At 40.0% G+C, this 19,710-nt stretch overlaps 2 protein-coding genes across 3 annotated transcripts in view; one reads left to right on the top strand and one right to left on the bottom strand.

Moving 5' to 3' along the window:
* Positions 1-19,710, top strand: part of SPTLC2 (serine palmitoyltransferase long chain base subunit 2) — a 116,294-nt gene that overhangs the window by 63,604 nt on the left and 32,980 nt on the right. The gene's annotated exons all lie outside the window — the stretch shown is intronic.
* LOC115839650 (small ubiquitin-related modifier 1-like) lies at positions 9,122-9,466 on the bottom strand. Its single transcript, XM_030831536.3, has one exon. The coding sequence runs from the start codon at positions 9,464-9,466 to the stop codon at positions 9,122-9,124; it is 345 nt and encodes a 114-aa protein (XP_030687396.3).

Raw genomic sequence — 19,710 nt, 5'->3', positions numbered from 1 at the left:
AGTTTATAAACAACACATTTTGAAATTACGAAATAGTCTTTAGGGAACTCCTTGGCAGTCCAGTGGTTAGGACTCGGTGCTTTCACTTCTGTGACCTGGGTTCAGTCCCTGGTTGGGGAGCTAAGATTCTGCAAGCCACGCAGCACAGCCAAAAAAAAGAAAAAAGAAAGAAATACTCTTTAAATTTATAAAGATAACTAGCCACTAGAAGAATTTTAAAATAGTAGTATTACAAAAAGTGGTGGTGATTAGTGGAGGAAACATGGAAAGTAGGAGTACAGATGCCTTATCTAAGCACCATCCAGGGTTGACGGAAGAGGCAGCAGAGGTGTAAGTTTATTATTCAGCATTTTGGTACTAGCCACGAAGAGAGCCAGAAACAGAGCCTGGAACTTCTTGCTGGGAGTGGGAATGGAGGTGGCTGGGTGGAGGAGGGCAACTTCTTTTTTTTTTTTTAATAATTTTCTGTACTATTAGAATTTTATTTTACCAGATTGAATATGTTACTTTTATATTTAAAACTTTTTTTGTTTTAGACTCCAGAGTACATTAATAACTTACATGAAAGTAAATCCTGCCTAAGATAAGTTTGAAAGTAAGCCTTAAACATACACACAAATAGTCTGTGGTTGATTATTGATAAATGTTTTCATCTTTTTTGAGGGAAGACTTGTTATTCTTCGGTGATGAGAGTGTAGAGCCTTCAGAAAAGCTGCAGCATGCAGGGGCAGTTGAGATCCTTTCCCTACCCTACTTTGTAAGCACTCCTTTCTTCTTTCTCCCAATCTTTTCCACATTTCCCCTCCAATTCCTATCCTTTTCTCAAAGAAGAGAGGGCCATGTGACTACAGTGATGGGTAGATACTGAGAGCCGTCTTGCCTAGGAACCACCTAAGAGCTGTCTTACCTAAGATAACAGTGGTTAGGAATTGTGTTGGTACCTTGAGTAGACATACTGAGTTAGAACAGGCTGGTGAGTAGAAAAAAATGAGACCTAGGAAATTCTGACAAATTACACAAGACATTTGAAATTCTAGATTTTACTTCACACGTCACTAATCCACGTCCAGTAATAGAAATTTAGCTGTAAGATCTATTTATGAATCAAGGCAAAATGTCTGACCAAAGGAACTAAAATTGCGCTTTTCCATTTTCCAGAGTTGTGTTTTGATGTATTTTATTTCTGTCCAAAGATGTAGTTAATAACAAGCACAGCACCTAGCTTAGTGTCTGAAATCTAGTAGCCTTTTGATAAATTTGGTGAATGAATGAACACACACATGATCGAGAAATATTAGAAAATGGATGGGTTCTTAAAGTACGTTGCTTGTATACTTGAATGTTAAGCCAGAATGGCCAAATTGTGGAACAAAATAAACTAGATAGGTACATTTTACTAGATAAATTTTGATATGATGACAGAAATAACTTTCTTTGTAGAAAACTGCACTTTTTGTACTTCTTAGTATTGAAGGGAACTGAGAGCTCATTCAGGTGGCTGTTGGCATAGGAGGAAGAAAAAGAATACCTTGGGCAGATAGAGGTTTAATTAAAATTCTGTTTGGCTCATTTGAATTAATTCCTATAATAGACTTGTTAATGAGGTGTTAAATGATCACCTTGAGAATCCCAAGAACTGTCAAAAGCTAATTAGAACTGAGAAGCTTTTTTTGTAAATTTCTATTCAGATTCTCTGCCCATCCTTTTTTTAAAACTTTTTTTTTTTTTAAAGCATTCCAGGATCCCCATGCTGAGGGGGCAGAACCCTTAAAGAAAACAGTCTTGAGAGAGGGTGGCGGTGGGAGTGGTCATAAAGAGAATTTCCTGCTTCTGGAGAGGGGGTGCTGACATCCGCTCGTTACCTTTGGCAGGCAGGCTTTTCATTTGGTTGAACCTGGGTACCCTTCTTTCCAATCCCTATGCTTTCTGAGCCTAGGAATATTTGGGTTCCACTTTTTTCTTTATTATTATGTATCTGCTTTTATGTAATTTGTTTATTTCACTATTAGAGATTCATCTAAGTAAAAATCAAGTTTTCTAGAGAACACAGTTTAATTCTTAGCCACAGTACAGTTTAGCAGTATATCTAATGCTGAAGAGTAGATTAGATCCCTCCTTTCTTGTAACTTACAGCCTAGAACACTGTTGAGAAATATTTAATTCTTCATTTATCAAACATTTCTCAAGCACTTGCTCTGTATCCTGTGGTGGGTATGCTGTTGAGGGGTACAGAGTTGAACAATACATGATCCTTGCCTTTGAAAATGCGTATAGTCTAGTGGTAGGGGTAAGATTCCAGAAAGGACTGGTTTCAGAGCCACAAATAAATTCTTCTTTGTTTCAGCTTCCCCTTTTCTTGTTTTCCCTCCTTCCTTCTCCTCCTCCCTCACCCCCACCCCCAAAAAACCCCCTTAAACTTCCTTAAATCCAGCTAATTATTTGAAGCAAATTCAGATCTTATTGATTTTATGTTTCTTACTAATTTTTCTATCTAAATGGATTTTTCCTATGGAATATATATCACTTTAGTAAATTACCAGCAATCAAAGAAAAAGATTTTCTTTCTGTAAAGTAGCCTCTTTATTACCTAGCAAAAAGGGCTTTTTAACGAATGGCTAAAGCCTTCTGAAATCAGCAAGCAGTATAACCACTTTACAGGTAGAGAAAATTGAGCTCACACACAAGATAAGTTTTCTCAATATTTTGTCTTCAAGTAGAATGTGGCTTTCCTGAACTCCATCCACTTCATAATCTATTTTTAATTTTCTGATTTCTTGTCTGCGAATTTTCAAAAAAACAGCTAAGTTTAGTTGTGAGTAATCGCCCCTACAAATGAAAGCCTACCTCTTTCCTCTCCATGGATCAGTAACCCCTTTAACCTCCCTCTCTACTTCAGAAATCTGTCCTGAATACTCAAGAGCTTTTGTAGCACGGTCTGTCTATTACTTCTTCCACTCCCATTTATTTCTTTCAAATCCAAGTGCTAATAAAAATTTCTTGCCACAAGAGTGGTCTCTCCTTTTGCATCTTGTTTCAGAGTTTGTTTTAAGCTGGCTGTTAAGATGCCCACAGGCAGCAGGCTGGAAGCTAACCTTTGAGCAAATGTAGACTTGTTCATTTAGTAGAATGTTGTTATTAATGCACAACATAAATAAGGAGTTTGAGGATGTTCCCCTTGGACAGGAAAGGAGCCCCAAAGTCGATGCCCCTCATATTGGAGAAGATGTGGTAAGATGATATAAGGGAACTAAACTCTTAATTAAACTACTGTGAATCACATTATTATTATTTTTTTAAGATTGAAGTAGGTGAACTACCTTAGTTTTATTTCATAATAAAATTAATTTTAAAGATTTTTTTCCATGATTTGATTTGTTCATTTACTGTTTGGGTGAGATGAATGACCATTTCTTCTCATCACTTATAATTTGTCAGCTTTATAGCCCAGTCTCTGTTTTGTTTGTTGAAGAGGAATAACTTTCTCAATCTTTTCTTTTTTAATATTTATTTTATTTATTTATTTAGTTGTGCCGGGTCTTAGTTGCAGCAGACGGGCTCCTTAGTTGCAGCTCATGGGCTCCTTAGTTGTGGCATGCATGTGGGATCTAGTTCCCTGACCAGGGATCGAACCCGGGCTCCAGGCATTGGGAGCACAGAGTCTTAACCATTGTGCCACCAGGGAAGTCCCTTTCTCAATATTAACACAGTTGGAATTGCTTTTTTTCCCCAAAAATTATTTTTTTATTTGTCTTTTCTTTTATTTAATTTTGGCTGCACTGTGCAGCATGTGGGGTCTTAGTTCCCTGACCAGGGATCAAACCTGTGACCCCTGCGGTGGAAGCACAGAGTCTTAACCTCTGGACCGCCAGGGAAGTCCCTCCCCCAGAATTATTATTATTATTATTATTATTTTTTTTTTTTGCATTATGCAGGCCTCTCACTGTTGTGGCCTCTCCCGTTGCAGAGCACAGGCTCTGGACACGCAGGCTCAGCGGCCATGGCTCACAGACCCAACCGCTCTGCAGCATGTGGGATCTTCCCAGACCGCGGCACGAACCCGTGTCCCCTGCATCGGCAGGCGGACTCTCAACCACTGCGCCACCAGGGAAGCCCCCCCAGAATTATTTTTGAGGGCTTTATCTAGGAGACTTGATCCTAGATTTTCATCAACTTTATTGCAGTTTATTGCCACAGGAATACTTAATATGTATAAATAAGTGACAAGATAGATGGACTCTTCTCAGTTAAGAACAGATATCCTCCTTAAGGCTTTCCTTAAGATTTGAGAGCTTTTTGAAGAGCATTTGATTTTTTTTTTTGCGGTACGCGGGCCTCTCACTGCTGTGGCCTCTCCCGTTGCGGAGCACAGACTCCGGACGCGCCGGCCCAGTGGCCACAGCTCACGGGCTCAGCTGCTCTGCAGCATGTGGGATCTTCCCGGACCGGGGCACGAACCCGTGTCCCCTGCATCGGCAGGCGGACTCTCAACCACTGCGCCACCAGGGAAGCCCTGATTTTTTTTTTTTAATTGTCACCTGTGGTTTAGAAAAAATAAATTATCTAAATACTTGTATCTGCCTGCTATCTACGTTGACGTAGATACGTGGAATGAGTTTCAGAAGGATCTCATTAAGGTGTACTCTTTTAAGCCCCTGTTCTCAAACTTTGTCCATGGACCACCTGCGTCAAAGTTACTTTTAGTACGGTGGTTCCTAACCTTGGTCACACACAGGAAAGCTTAAAAATTAGTAATAATGCCAGTGTCACGCCCCTTTGCAGACCCATGACTATCTGGGGGTGAGGCTCCTGCAGGATGTTATTTAAAAGCACCCCAGATGATTCTAATGTGCAGCCAGGGTTGAGCACCACAGTTATAGAGCTTGTTAAAAATGAGGATTCGAGTCTGTTTCACCAGACCATGAGTCTTGGTGGACAAAGGCCTTAGACTATGCATTTTAAATAAAATCTCAATTAATAATGCAAACTAACTTTTAAGAGATTTGAGGATTCTCTCTCTTTTTTTCTTGAGCTCGTTTACATCAATGAGAACCAAAAGCCACTCTACTGATTGGTGGTAATTGGGGAAAAGAAAGGAAATTGGAAGACAAGATATTTGATCTGTTTCTTTTAAAAGAAAAATAAGGGAAATATTGGCCTGTGGAACAGGAGTTTGGTGGTGATGTTAAGTTGCCAATTTTCATTGTTTTTGGAAATCTAAATGCATTGATGCTTCCTTCTAAAGAGCTGGTGGTCCTTGCTGAATGAATCAGTGGCATAGGTGAAGTTAGAACAAATTAGGAGAGGGAAAAGAGACAAGTAAGGATTCAGAGACCTATGTTCAGGTCTCTTAAGGATGGTTGGAATTACTTTGTTTTATTTTTTTTTTAATGCTACTTGTATTTTTTATAGCCTATTAATTCAGATTCTCAAATTTTGTACGTAACCTACAAAAGGCCTTGCTCACTATATACTCTTTTTTTAAATGTTCAATACTAACCAGTTTTGTGAAATTCTTACTTATTGCCTTGCCTTCTACCTCTGAAGCTAGTTTAATTCCAAGCCTCGCTTTCACCAGTGATTGCTGTATTTGCTAACCCTCTTCATCTGTCCGTGGGTGCTTGACCACAGTACGCATATTTGCTCATCCCTTCCTTTCTGTCTAAAAGTAGCTTGTAATATGTTCCAGTACCAAAGGAGGACAGTAGGACAGTCTGGACAAATTAAGCCTTTCTGTCCTAATTGTGAGCTGGCACCCTTTAAAACTCAGTTCCTTAATTTTTCAGAGGCACTTGGCCTCTTTTCTTCCTTTTGTTTAGGGCCCTGTTTCTGGCTCTGCATTAGCAACCATTTTTAAAAATTCTTGATGATATTGAATCAACAACTTAAAGCCTTGGCCCCTGCTGCTTGTTGCACATCCTGGGGCAGTCCTCAGGAAATCCTAGTTTGGGGCATTAAAACTAATTAAAGGATTAAACTACTACTAGGGACAGGGTGATAAACAAGTGCTTGTGACAGGAATTCACTGTGCAGTGCTTGGTGTTAAGGAGCTGCTCTAGCTGTTGGGGAGAGAAATAGCAGTAGTAATAATGGGAGAGTAGATTCAAATACTTGTATGCATTCTTGTAGGGAGATGAAGAACCAAAGGGCTGCTTTAGAACAGTATCCCTAGGGTAGGGAGGGGCGGGCTGTCTCCTTTGATGATCATTAACTTAACAATTGCCCAAGCTGAGCACTTTGATATTTGTTGACGGTCTAGCAAAACAGGGGCTGTGTCTAGAAGATGGTAAACCTAGTTCCCACTCATTTTGCTTCAGTGTTCCAAAGTTACTGAACTCTTGCTTCCTGAAAGTCCCTTATAAATACCCTTTTTACAAGACTGTTCACTGGAGCAGAAAGGTACATTTATTTTCCTCTGTTCCCTGGAACTCTTAAGAGCCTAACGGGAAGATTGTCTAGTGCCATTTAATTGGGACTTAAATGTTATTAAAGTCAGTCTGCCCTGCCTTTCAGCTAATATTTCTTTTACTTTTGTTTTAGGTAACATTTTTATTTTTATTTTATTTATTTAATAAATTTATTTATTTTTACTTTTGGCTGCATTGGGTCTTCATTACTGCGCACGGGCTTTCTCTAGTTGCGGCTAGCGGGGGCTACTCTGTTGCAGTGGACGGTCTTCTCATTGTGGTGGCTTCTCTTGTTGCAGAGCATGGGCTCTAGGTGTGCGGGCTTCAGTAGTTGTGTCACGTGGGCTCAGTAGTTGTGGCTTGCAGGCTCTAGAGCACAGGCTCAGTAGTTGTGGCTCACGGGCCCAGCCGCTCCGCGTCATGTGGGATCTTCCCGGACCAGGGCACGAACCCGTATCCCCTGCATCGGCAGGTGGACTCTCAACCACTGTACCACCAGGGAAGCCCCGGCAGGTGGATTCTTAACCACTGCACCACCAGGGAAGTCCCAAGGTAACATTTTTTAAATAGGATACTTTATTCTTCTTTGTCTGAGGTCATGTGAAAAACATGAATAGATAAATTCAAGTTCCAGCATAGTGTGGTTTTAAAAATAGCTTCATTGATGTTTTTTTTACATCCTATGCTCTATTCTCTCTTCCACCACTACTTCCTTCTCCAGTCCCTTTTGGTATTTTAAGATATTTTTAGATATAATGATGTTAATTTTCATCTACATCTCTGCAGGTGTTCATGTAGAAGTTAAAGAACTAAGGATGACCATAAAGGTCAGTTGATTTGTGTGTTTGCTGGCATTCTTTTGTCTCTCTTGCTCCTTCCAGGAGGCCATGAGTTGCTGCTCTTCATGATGCATCCTGACTGGATACTTGTGACAAGTACATAATTTATTGATCTAGAAAGTGCTGTGGTGAGAGTTGAGAGCGTTGTCTGCTGCTTTGCCCCCTCACTTTAGAGCTGTTCAAAGAGAGTGACTACTGATGATTTAGAAAGATGAATGAAGAAGAGACTGATTCTTTAACGAAGAAAACTTTAGGACCTAGTTAAGGATTAATCCCTCTTCTGCCCAACTCACAAACTACGGTATCATCTAAATGTGAAAAATATATATATCATGAAGTAGAAGTTCCTTCATGGTTTAACCTTGTTAATTATCAATATATTTCTGTTGGCATGAAAATCAACTTCAGTATCTATACATTTGTAAGATTCATAAAATAAGCAAAAAGTATCAAAATTTTAACAAGTACCAAATATTTGCTACTACTTGTAGAAAAGGTTTTTTCCCCCCACTGTTACCTTTACTTATTCAGTTTTTTTAAACAAATATTTTGTTTATTTTAATGAAGCTGGTACAGACAGTGTCCATTTAAAACCCATATCCCAGGCCAAAAAGTACCAAAAAGAGCAGTGTTCTGTTGTATACACTTCTGCATGAATAACTTTAACTGCTAATGAAAAGTAGAACTTTTCTGGGATCTTCAAGCAAGGTTTTTTTTTTGTTTTCTTTTTTTTTTTTTTAATTTTTTATTTATTTAGTTTATTTTTGGCTGCACTGGGTCTTTGTTGCTGTGCACGGGCTTTCTCTAGTTGCGGCGAGCGGGGGCTACTCTTCGTTGCGGTGCGCGGGCTTCCCATTGCAGTGGCTTCTCTTGTTGCAGAGCACGGGCTCTAGGCGGGCGGGCTTCAGTAGTTGTGGCACACAGGCTCAGTAGTTGTGGCTCGCAGGCTCTAGAGCGTAGGCTCAGTAGTTGTGGTGCTCGGGCTTAGTTGCTCCACGGCATGTGGGATCTTCTCTGACCAGGGCTCGAACTCATGTCCCCTGCATTGGCAGGCGGATTCTTAACCACTGCACCAGCAGGGAAGCCCCTCAAGCAAGGTTTTTCTTTCATCTTAAAATGCTTTCTCTGCAGTGAAGCCATCTTTGGAGTTAGTCATTATTCTCACCACCTCTGTCATCTTGACTCCAACCTGATATTCCTGTTCTTTTGGTCCAGACCCTCAGATTTTAAAAGTAGCTTTAAGTTAAGGAAAGGGCATTTTTCCACAGTTCAGTTCTCTGAAAAACTTCCATCTCCCACTGAAAGTCACAGTCCAGGAGTGAAGCAATCACATGCTAGAACTTCAGGGCCAATTGGAAAGTCATTATGAACACTCGCATTAGTCGCTGTTATTTATCACAAGCGTGCAAATGCACAGTCCTGGAAAAGGCGGCCTCTCTGTGCACACATGTAATTTTTAAAAAGGAGAGGGCATTATGAAGGGGGCTGAGGTTTGATCACCAAAATCAGCACAGTGAAAACAAACAGTAATGAATAATGGGCACTAGAATTCAAATTACCAGATGTTTTAAAGAGATGCGGTGCCAGTTTTCAATTCTGTTTTGAACACTACATTACAAAAGAACTTTTTTTTTTTTTTTTTTTTTTGCGGTACGCGGGCCTCTCACTGTCGTCGTCTCTCCCGTTGTGGAGCACAGGCTCCGGACGCGCAGGCTCAGCGGCCGTGGCTCACGGGCCCAGCCGCTCTGAGGCACGCAGGATCCTCCCAGACCGGGGCACGAACCCGTGTCCCCTGCATCGGCAGGTGGACTCTCAACCACTGCGCCACCAGGGAAGCCCAGAACTATTTTTTTTTTTTTTAAGTGCCCAGAACTATTTTTAAAAATAAAAAAAGGATTGAGGGAGAAGAATAAAAAAATCTAAACCATTGAATGCCCCCATTTGTTTCTGATAAACTTCAATCACATCTTCTTCCTCCATTCCCAGTTCTTTTGGAGTGTGAGTGTCAGCAATTCTCTGACCTTCAAAGAGAAACCTGAGTGAATTCATGGGAACTCCCTGTCTTTGACAGTATGATTCTTTGAGTTTCTTGTGATGCGTCATCATTTTCACCTTGAAGTGAATCTCACTGCTATCCTGTCTGATGACTTTGAGTTTAGTGTTCTCTCCTTCCTTCTTATCCCCCAAGTCCTCAGTTGAAGGTTTTGCCTCCTGGTCAGACATGGTGACAGTGGCTTCCCCCAGGGTCTCCACCCAGCAGTGGCCTCGGGTAGGCAGAACCTTGCTCTAGGATTTACAAATCCGTCTCTTCCCCACAACACAACACTATGGCTGGAGGGACTTCTGCTATGCCTCCTACTTGTTCAGTTTTTAATTATTTAGGAAGCCTGCCTGCTCTTGTGGGGATATATAGAGAGCATGGCTACAAGATTTTTTATTCTAAGATATTTGCTGCTATATGTGATTTTGAGTAATGTCTCCCATTCAGTTTTTCCTGAACAACACCCCGTCAGTGACAGGGTGCTCTGTTCCCGGGTCCTGGAGAGCTGTTTGTTTTTGCAGTTGATAAAGGATAAAAGAAGTACTTAGTCATTTTTATATTTGATGTGGGGAGTGGTTCTTATCTCTTCTTTATAACCAAAACCATTTAAGTGAAGTACAGTAATTACATGGGTTAGTATTCTTTCCAATTCCATGCTTATACTTCAAATGATAGTACTGGGGATTGTGGCCATTTGCAGAGAGAAGTAGAAAAGAGAGTAGAAGATAAGTGGCTCTAACAGCAGTTAGAAATTGTTCTTAACTTCTAAGTAAAAGTATGGCCATTAATCAAGAAAATTTTCTGTTAAGTATCATCTAAGTCCCATTGGACCTGGAATAACTTGGTCAAATGAATAGATTGCTGTCTCTTGGAGAGGGTTCCACGCTTTCTAAGGCATCAGTGCTAAAATCATCATCATAAAGCATGTGCTGGGCTTTCCTTGTGTAGTATTTTTACAGGGAGGTAGAGGGAAAGAGGGAGAGAAAGATGTTATAAGGAATCAGCTCATGCAGTTATAGAGACTGACAAGATTCAAGATCTACAGCAGGCAAACTGGAGACCCAAATGATCTAGTCCAGATACCATCAGTCTCAAGATCCAGGAGGAGCTGACGCTTCAGTTCAAGTATGAAGGCAGGAGGAAAAAAAAAAATGTCCCACCTTAACAGGCAGGAGGAATTCCTTCTTACCTGGGGGGACCTTTTTGTACTATTTCGGCTTTCAGCTGATTGGATGTGGCTCACCTACATAGGGCAGTCAGCCAATTTAAATATTACTCTCATTCAAAACACCCCCACAGACACATACAGAGTAATGTTTGACTAAATATCTGGGGCCCATGAAGCCTAGTCAGGGTGTTACATAAAATCAGCCGTCACGGGGACTTCCCTGGTGGCGCAGTGGTTAAGACTCTGCATTCCCAATGCAGGGGGCCCGGGTTCAATCCCTGGTCAGGGAACTAGATCCCACATGCATGCCGCAGCTGAGTTCACATGCCACAACTAAGGAGCTGGCAAGCCGTAACTAAGGAGCCCGTGAGCCACAACTAAGGAGCCTGCCTGCTGCAACTAAGACCTGGTGCAACCAAATAAATAAATAAAAATAAATATTTTTTTAAAAAAAAAGCCATCACAGTATCCTCAGTTGATTAGCCCACTTTTTTTTGGATACTGAAATTTGCCTCTAATGTTTTTCAGCTTCAGGAGAAGTAAATGAGTGAATAAACTCTGTCTAAGCCTATCAACTTTTTTCCCTCCATATTGGGCTTGACAGTGAAGACCCAACTTTGGGTTCTAAAGTCTGGTTCCCTTGAAATGTTGACGGTTTTACAATATTAAGTTCAGTTAACTTTATATTTTAGTTTCTATTCATTAATTAATTTTTAGTTGGTTCCATACATGATGTTTATACCCTTGGCAATTTGCTAGAAAGTAGATCATCAGTAACAGCCAAGAAGAACAAATGAATTAATTTGGGAACTTTGTTATATGATTCTAATTAATGAAAGTAAGAGACCAACAAGTAAAACTGATGGATATAGAGTTTATGTTTATCTGTACAAATATGAAGATGTGTTTTTATGTTCTGATTTAAGTTCTGATTTTGGAATTCTTTTTCTATATAGTTTTATTTTGTTTGAGTCCTCTTGCTGTATGAAAATATGCAATTCGGGGATCAGCCTGTTAAGGATCCAAAAACAGATTTTTAATACTCCTTTTTTTTTTTTTTGGCCGCACCGTGGGGCTTGCAGGATCTTAGTTCCCCAACCAGGGATTGAACCCGGGCCCACGACAGTGAAAGTGCCGAGTCCTAACCCTTTAATACTACATTTAAATGAATTTACCTATTCATTCATTCTTGTTTTGTTTATAGAAGCAATACATGCTCATTTTCAAAAACCCAAATATATGTCACAGAAAATAAACAGGAATAACCAGTGTCAGTTATTTGGCTTATAGTCTACAGATTTCTTTTGCATGCATATATATACACATATATACAAATAATATACATCTATACAAATAATAATTTTATTCGCGTTACTTTTAGCAGTGGCACATAAATAACACCACAGGATTAGAAGAGTTTTGACTAGTAGTCATTTATGGGAGGGAAGAAAATGAGGATATTAATTGCCTATTTAGCAGTTTTGGAGGACAGTTTCATTCTAGGGTTGTTAGAATTTACTCCATAATTTTGGCAAGAACAAAAAGCTGATGAGTTCTGCTAGGATACTTCCCCTCCCACACAGTGTTTAATGGTGCCTACGAATAACAAAAGATAAGGAAGTCACATTGTGAGAGGTCTGTCAGCTTGTGAATCCAACATAAATGGGGACTCTGACAAAGCATAAAAGAACTGACAATATTTAAAACAAAAAGTCATAAAAATTATAATCATCTTCATCAGTTCATTTAGTCCCATGGAATTAATTCATGGTTTTGATCTTTTGTTAACAGTTTTATGAAGTCATCCATTTCTAAGTTAGAATTCTATAAATTCTTACCCTGGCATGGTTAGAGATCTGATGACAGTGCAGTTGACAAGGAAATTGGGTTATTTCTGTGACATACAATATTTTAAGATAACTAGAATTATGACTGATAACATTATTTCAGGACATACCAGATTTCTAGGAATTTCACATAGTTTCTGAAATATTTATAACACATATCTATACAGACATACAATAAAGAAGGTTTAGTATTACTTATTTGGAAATGCTTCCCATGTAATTTAATATATGAAATAAGCCTAGTTAGCTTAACATATCCCTTTTTATAAGGAGAGAACCAATCTTTGAGATATTTCAGGGGCCTTGAAATAATATTTCAGAGTTAGTTCTAAGTCAAAAAAGACTTTATTTAAAATTTTATTTTTGAAATTTGTCAAAAATATCAAAAGTTTTAAAAATACTTCGTCAAATAGGATCATAGGTCACTGTGGAACAATGCTCAGTTATCCATTTAATCAAAGTGACAAAGATTTCACAGGCAATTTTTTTTTTTTTTTTTTTTTTTTTTGCTGTATGCTGGCCTCTCACTGTTGTGGCCTCTCACTGTTGTGGCCTCTCCTGCTGCGGAGCACAGGCTCCGGACGCGCAGGCTTAGCGGCCATGGCTCACGGGCCCAGCCGCTCCACGGCATGTGGGATCTTCCCGGACTGGGGCACGAACTCGTGTCCCCTGCGTCGGCAGGCGGACTCTCAACCACTGCGCCACCAGGGAAGCCCTCTCAGGCAATTATTCAAGGTTATATATTTAGTACTGTGCAAAACTTAGCTCTTTTAATATTGAGAGGACTAGGTTTACTTAAATAATCAAAGATCTGATAAAGACAACATAGAACGTAAGTGATTATTTTGACAAAACATAAGATCTGTCTTTTATAATCTTACTATCAAGAGCAGACGAATAGGGGAAAAAACGCTCGTCCTTTTAACCTAAGGAGGAACCAAATTTTAATTTTGCACCAGCTTACTCTTCGTTGCGGTGCGCAGGCTTCTCATTACAGTGGCTTCTCTTGTTACGGACCATGGGCTCTAGGCACACGTGCTCAGTAGTTGTGGCTCGTGGGCTGTAGAGTGCAGTCTCAGTAGTTGTGGCACACGGGTTTAGTTGCTCCACGGCATGTGGGATCTTCCCGGACCAGGGCTCGAACCCGTGTCCCCTGCATCGGCAGGCAGACTCTCAACCACTGCGCCACCAGGGAAACCCGGCATGTGGGATCTTAGTTCCCCGACCAGGGATCAAACCCGTATCCCCTGCATTAGAAAGCGGATTCTTAACCACTGGACCACCAGGGAAATCCCTGGAAGCAGTAGTCTTGATATACTTAATTTTAAACCTTTAGACTCCAAAAATACTTGTTTCCCAAAGTTGTTTTGTTTCTCTAAAGTTTTTAGCCTTTTCCATTTGTTTCCCCTCAAACCTGCTTTTTTTGTGTTCCCTATTTCAGATAATGGCATCTTTTATTCATAAAGTTGTCCGAAGAAGAGATCATTATTATATTTTCTCTCCTTTTTTATTCCGTATATTTAATCACCAGAGCCTGTGGATTATGCCTCCTTAACGTCTTTGAACCTCTCTACTTCACTGTAATCCCCACTGTTATTTATTTGACTTAGACTCCTGTCTACTTTCACCTGGATTTAATAACCAGTTAGAGGGATCAGTCAAGCGAAAAATGGTTTAGAAGGATTCAGATAAATGAACAATGCTGAAAATTAGGAATAGGAGCTATCCATGCAGAGTACCAGTAAAATTTTATGACTGATACCTTTCTTGAGTACTCTAGTTCACATTGGTTTCTCCCACCTTTCAAGATTCATTTTTTCATTAAATGTTTATTTAGCATTTTCTATGTGCTTTAAGCATTGGTAACAGTTTAGTCTACCTTCAAAATATATCCTCCCTCCACTTTTTATACCTATTGCTGTCACCCTAGTCCAAACCACAGTCATCTCTCCAGTGCTCTCTCTGCTTCTGTCTTTGACTCTCTTCTAAATGTATCACTCAGGGTGATCCTGTTGAAGCATAGGAGGTCATGCCAGTCTTGTTTAAGAACTCTCTCAGAGGGCTTGTTTAAGAACTCTCTCAGAGGGCTTCTCCTGCTTCTTAAAGTCAGAGTCTTAACATGAAGACCTATGAGGCCCTTCTGATTTGGCCCTCTGGACTTCCCTGGTGGCGCAGTGGTTAAGAATTCGCCTACCAAAGCAGGGGACACGGGTTCGAGCCCTGGTCCAGAAAGATCACACAGGCCGTGGAGCCACAGTTGTGGCCTGTGTGCCACAACTACTGAGCCTGTGCCCTGGAGCCCGTGAGCCACAAGTACTGAGCCCACATGCCACAGCTACTGAAGCCCATGTGCCTAGAGCACATGCTCTGCAGTAAGAGAAGCCACCAGAATGAGAAGCCAGCGCACCACAAGGATGAGTAGCCCCCGCTTGCCACAACTAGAGGAAGACCATGCAGCTACGAAGGCCCAGCGCAGCCAAAAATAAATAAGTAAAATAAATAAATTTATGATTTGGCCCTTTGTTGACCTCCTCCGGTCCCACTCTTCCCTGCTTGGCTCGCTCAGCTCCAACCAGACTGGCTTACTTGGTCCTTGGAAATGCAGGTGTGCTTTGCTTTGGGGTCTTGACGCTTTATGGAGGCAGCGCTTGAGCAGAATGAGTGCTTGAGTGAGGTTCATCTTTTTTGTTGTCTGTCCCCCATACTGGAATGTAAGCTCGTAGCAGGCAGGGGTTTTTGTGTCTTTTATTCGATACAGTCTACCCAGGGCCTAGAGCAGGGTCTGGCACATAATAGATGGGTGCTCAGGATAGATTTGTCTAGTGTGTGCTTACCCAGCACGTGATGTATTCTCCCCTTTCTGTGTAGTCTTCCTGGTGAGATTTTTGCCTTTGGTGTAATGGCTATCATACCACTTTTGTATCTCCTGTATCTCTAGCAAATGTATACTGAAATAAACGAAATCTTTTTTATTTAATTATTTTTATGTACAAGATTTCTGTTTTTTAAAAAATAGTTTTATATCTTAAAGTTAGGCTGCCCTGAGGCTTAAAAAATGCTAGTAGCCCCTAAATTCAGCTTCTTTAATGTTTAAGTTTCTCTAAGAAATCCTGAAGCATATACACAACTGCTGTACATGCAGGGTTTTTTAAAAACTCTTACTTGATAGACTTACCAATATAAATTGGTCATCTTTCTCAAATATGAGCACTTTTGTTTTAATTGACAATATTGAATGTGATGAAAGAGTTCATCATTTATATGGAGTAAGTAATAAGATGCGGAACAAATTTACATGTTCTGTTGAGTTTTATAGATGTGCATATTTATTTTTATAAAAATGGTAGCCGTTATAATAGGGATTCAAAATTCAGTTGGTTTCCACTGGGCTCCCCAAAATTTCAGAGATTACAGAATAATTCTTATTACTGTTGGTGTCAAATCTAAGTGTTCACTTGCCAACCCACTTCCCCTTTCTTGGAAGAAGTAAAAGTTATTTTTGGAACCAATTGGAGTCAGGAATCCCAGCAATTCCCCCTATTAAAGGATATGCAAATGTCCCATAGCTCTCCTAAAAGGCAGTCTTACAGTAGGCAGTCTGAACCAGATGTGTTAGTAATACTTGGTGCCACCTTTTATCAGCCTCTCTCTCGACAAAGTATGTATAAGAAAAACTGATACTAAAACATCCTAGGAAAAAATAACTTTATGGGAATGAAAGTAGATGCACAGATGAAAAATAAATATTTTTTGCCCAGTATTGTCTGATTTGTGCGTTCATTCATATGATTTTTTAAAAATTTTACTTATGTATTTATTTTTGGCTGCATTGAATCTTCGTTGCTGCACGTGGGCTTTCTCTAGTTGCGGTGAGCGGGGGCTACTCTTTGTTGCGGTGCGCAGGCTTCTCACTGTGGTGGCTTCTCTGTGGAGCACTGGCTCTAGGCACCTGGGCTTCAGTAGTTGTGGCACACAGGCTCAGTAATTGTGGCTCACAGACTCTATAGAGTGCAGGCTCAGTAGTTGTGGTGCACAGACTTAGGTGCTCCATGGCATGTGGGATCTCCCCAGACCAGGGATCGAACCCGTGTCTCCTGTATTGGCAGGCAGATTCTTAACCACTGCGCCACCAGGGAAATCCCCATAGGATTTTTTTTTTAAAAGGAGAGAAAGGAAGGGCCAATCCCTTTGTGCTTTCATTTCCTGCCTCAGGGCAAGGGCTTTAACTCCAAAGTGCTGTTTTTATAACACTTCCCCTGTCTTACAAATTCCTGGAACACCCAGCACTAAAAAGTTTGGGTTTTTTTTTAGATTTGTCTTAAACAACAAAGGCTAAGAGGAAAATGCTTGAGCCCACCCCTGTAATGTCTAGATGGTTCTGTTTTGGTTTTGTTTTTTAAGTAAAACGGTGATTATTAAATGGTAGTTAGATATACTTAAGATTATAAAATGAGAGATCAGACATTTAACCTCATTCCAGTTTTCTTTCCAGTTTATTTCCCAAATAATTAAAATTTATTTTTTTTGAAGTATTTACATGGATACAGTGAAGTGCAGAAATCTTAAACATACAGTTTAGTGAATAATGCGCACTTGTCTAATCACCACCCAGATCATGTTGTAGAACATTTTCAGTATCCCAGGTTATCTTGTACCTCTTCCCAATTCATTCCTCCTTGCCAAAGATAACCATTATTTTGACTTCTATCACTATATATTAGTTTTGCCTGTTCTTGAACTTCATGTAAATGGAATCTTACCTACAATACAGTACACACAATCCCTCTTGAATTTAGTGTATTTTATCCATCATATGTCTTTGAGATTCATTCACATATTTTGGTGAAACAATAATTCATTTTCATTGCTGTCCAGTATCCCATTGTTTGCATATATCACAGTTTTTTCATTCTGCTGACGGAAATTGGGTTATTTCCTGATTTGGGCTGTTATTAAGAGTGACATTCTTACCCGTGCCATTTGGTACATAACTCTGTTGGGTATATGTACTTAGGAATGAAATTGCTGGGTCATAGAGTAGGCATATCTTTAGGTTCAGCATATATTGCCATTTTTAACAAAGTACCAGTTTACAGTCTCTCACTGGCAATGTATTGTTCCATATTTTTTGCCAACACTTGTAACCTTTCAACTACTTTAAAAACATTCCATTCCCATTAGGGGAAATTAGAAATGGAAGTAGAAAAAAAGAGAAACATTATTTATTCTTACTCCAAATTAGGAACATATCATTTTATATTTAATGTGTTTATTCATTTCCTCCTTTTGCCCTATCTTCCCAGCTCAATTCAGTATTTTGAGAATATTTACGTAATTCCACCCAAGGAAAAAAATATACAGAAATGAACAGGACGAAGACCTAAATAAATGGCAGGATATCTGTGCTCATGGGTTGGAAGACTTACTATGGTTAAGGTAGTGATACTCCTCAAATATGTAGATTCAACAACATACCTATCAAAATCCCAGCTGCCTGTTTTTAGAAATAGGCAAGCTAATCCTAAAAATCATGTGGAAAAACAAGAGACCCAGAATAGCCAAATTGTCTCGGAAAAAAAACAAAATTGAAGGACTCACATGTCCCAAAGCTGTAGTGACAAGACATTGTCATCCTGGCATAAGTATAGATATATAAACCGTGAAATAGAACTGAGAATCCAGAGGTAAACTTTTCTATTTATGGTTAGTTGGTATTCAGGACAATTCATTGGGGAAAGAATAGTCTTTTAAAAAAATGATTCTCGGACAACTGGATATCCACATGCAAAGGAATGATGTTGGATCCGTACCTCACACCATATATAAAAATAACTCGAAATGGATCACAGGCCTAAATGTAAGAGCTAAATTTATAAAACTCTTATTTTTTTTTTTTTTTTTTGGCCATGCTGCGCGGCATGTGGGATCTTAGTTCCCCGACCAGGGATCAAACCCGTGCCCCCTGAACTGGAAGCGCAGAGTCTTAACCACTGGACTGTCCCTAAATTTATAAAACTCTTAGAAGAAAACATAGATGTAAAATTTTCATGATTGTGGATTAGACAGTGGTTTCTTAGTTATGACACCCAAGAGAACAAGCAACCAAAGAAAAAAATAGATAAATTGGACTGAATCAAAATTAAAAGCTTTTGTTCTTTAAGGGACACTCTAGCAAGATAGTGAAAAGACAGCCCTCAGAGTGGGAGGAAATTTTGCAAACCATATATCTAAAAAGGGTCTAGTGTCCAGAATATATAAAGAACTTTTACAACTCAAATTAAACAACTCAATTTAAAAATGGACGGGACTTCCCTGGTGGCGCAGTGGTTAAGAATCCGCCTGCCAGTGCAGAGAACACGGGTTCGAGCCCTGGGCCAGGAAGATCCCACATGCCACAGAGCAGCTAAACCCGTGTGCACAACTACTGAGCCTGTGCTCTGGAGCCCGTGAGCCACATCTGCTGAAGCCAGCACTCCTAGAGCCCGTGCACCGCAACAAAAGAAGCCACTGCAATGAGAAGTCCGCACACCACAACAAAGAGTAACCCCCACTCACTGCAACTAGAGAAAGCCCACGTGCAGCAACGAAGACCCAACACGGCCAAAAATAAATAAACAGATAAATAAAAGCAATCATTAAAAATAAATAAATAAAATAAAAATGGGCAAAGAGGGCTTCCCTGGTGGCGCAGTGGTTGAGAGTCCACCTGCCGATGTAGGGGACATGGGTTCGTGCCCCGGTCCGGGAAGATCCCACATGCCATGGAGAGGCTGGGCCCATGAGCCATGGCCGCTGAGCCTGCACATCCAGAGCCTGTGCTCCGCAACGGGAGAGGCCACAGCGGTGAGAGGCCCGCGTACCGCAAAAAAAAAAAAAAAAAAAAAAAAAAAAAAAAGGGCAAAGAATTCGAATAGACACTTCTCCAAAGAATATACACAAATGGCCAAAAAGCACAGAAGAGAAGATGGTCAACCTATTAGTCATTAAGAAAATGCAAATGAAAACCACAAAATCCCACTTTACACCCACTAGGATGGCTAAAATAAAAAAGATAAATAATAACGTTGGTGAGGATCTAATAAAATGGAATACTCCCATATTACTGACAGGAATGTAAAATAACCCAGCCATTTTGGAAAACAGTTTCCAGTTCCTCAAAAAGTTAAATATATAGTCACCATATGACCCAGAAATTCTATTGTTAGGTATATACCCAACAGAATTGAAAACGTATGTCCACATGACAACTTGCACAGGAATGTTTATAGCAGCATTATCCATGATAGCCAAAAATCAAAAACAACCCAAATGTGCATCAGCTCATGAATAAATAAACAAAATGTGGTATATTTGTACAAGAATATTATTCGGCCATAAAAAGGAATGAAGTACTCATACATGCTACAACATG

Source organism: Globicephala melas, chromosome 2, assembly GCF_963455315.2.
Source record: "Globicephala melas chromosome 2, mGloMel1.2, whole genome shotgun sequence".
In the NCBI taxonomy this organism is placed as follows: Eukaryota; Metazoa; Chordata; class Mammalia; order Artiodactyla; family Delphinidae; genus Globicephala; species Globicephala melas.
This window is presented reverse-complemented; position numbering and strand designations above follow the sequence as displayed.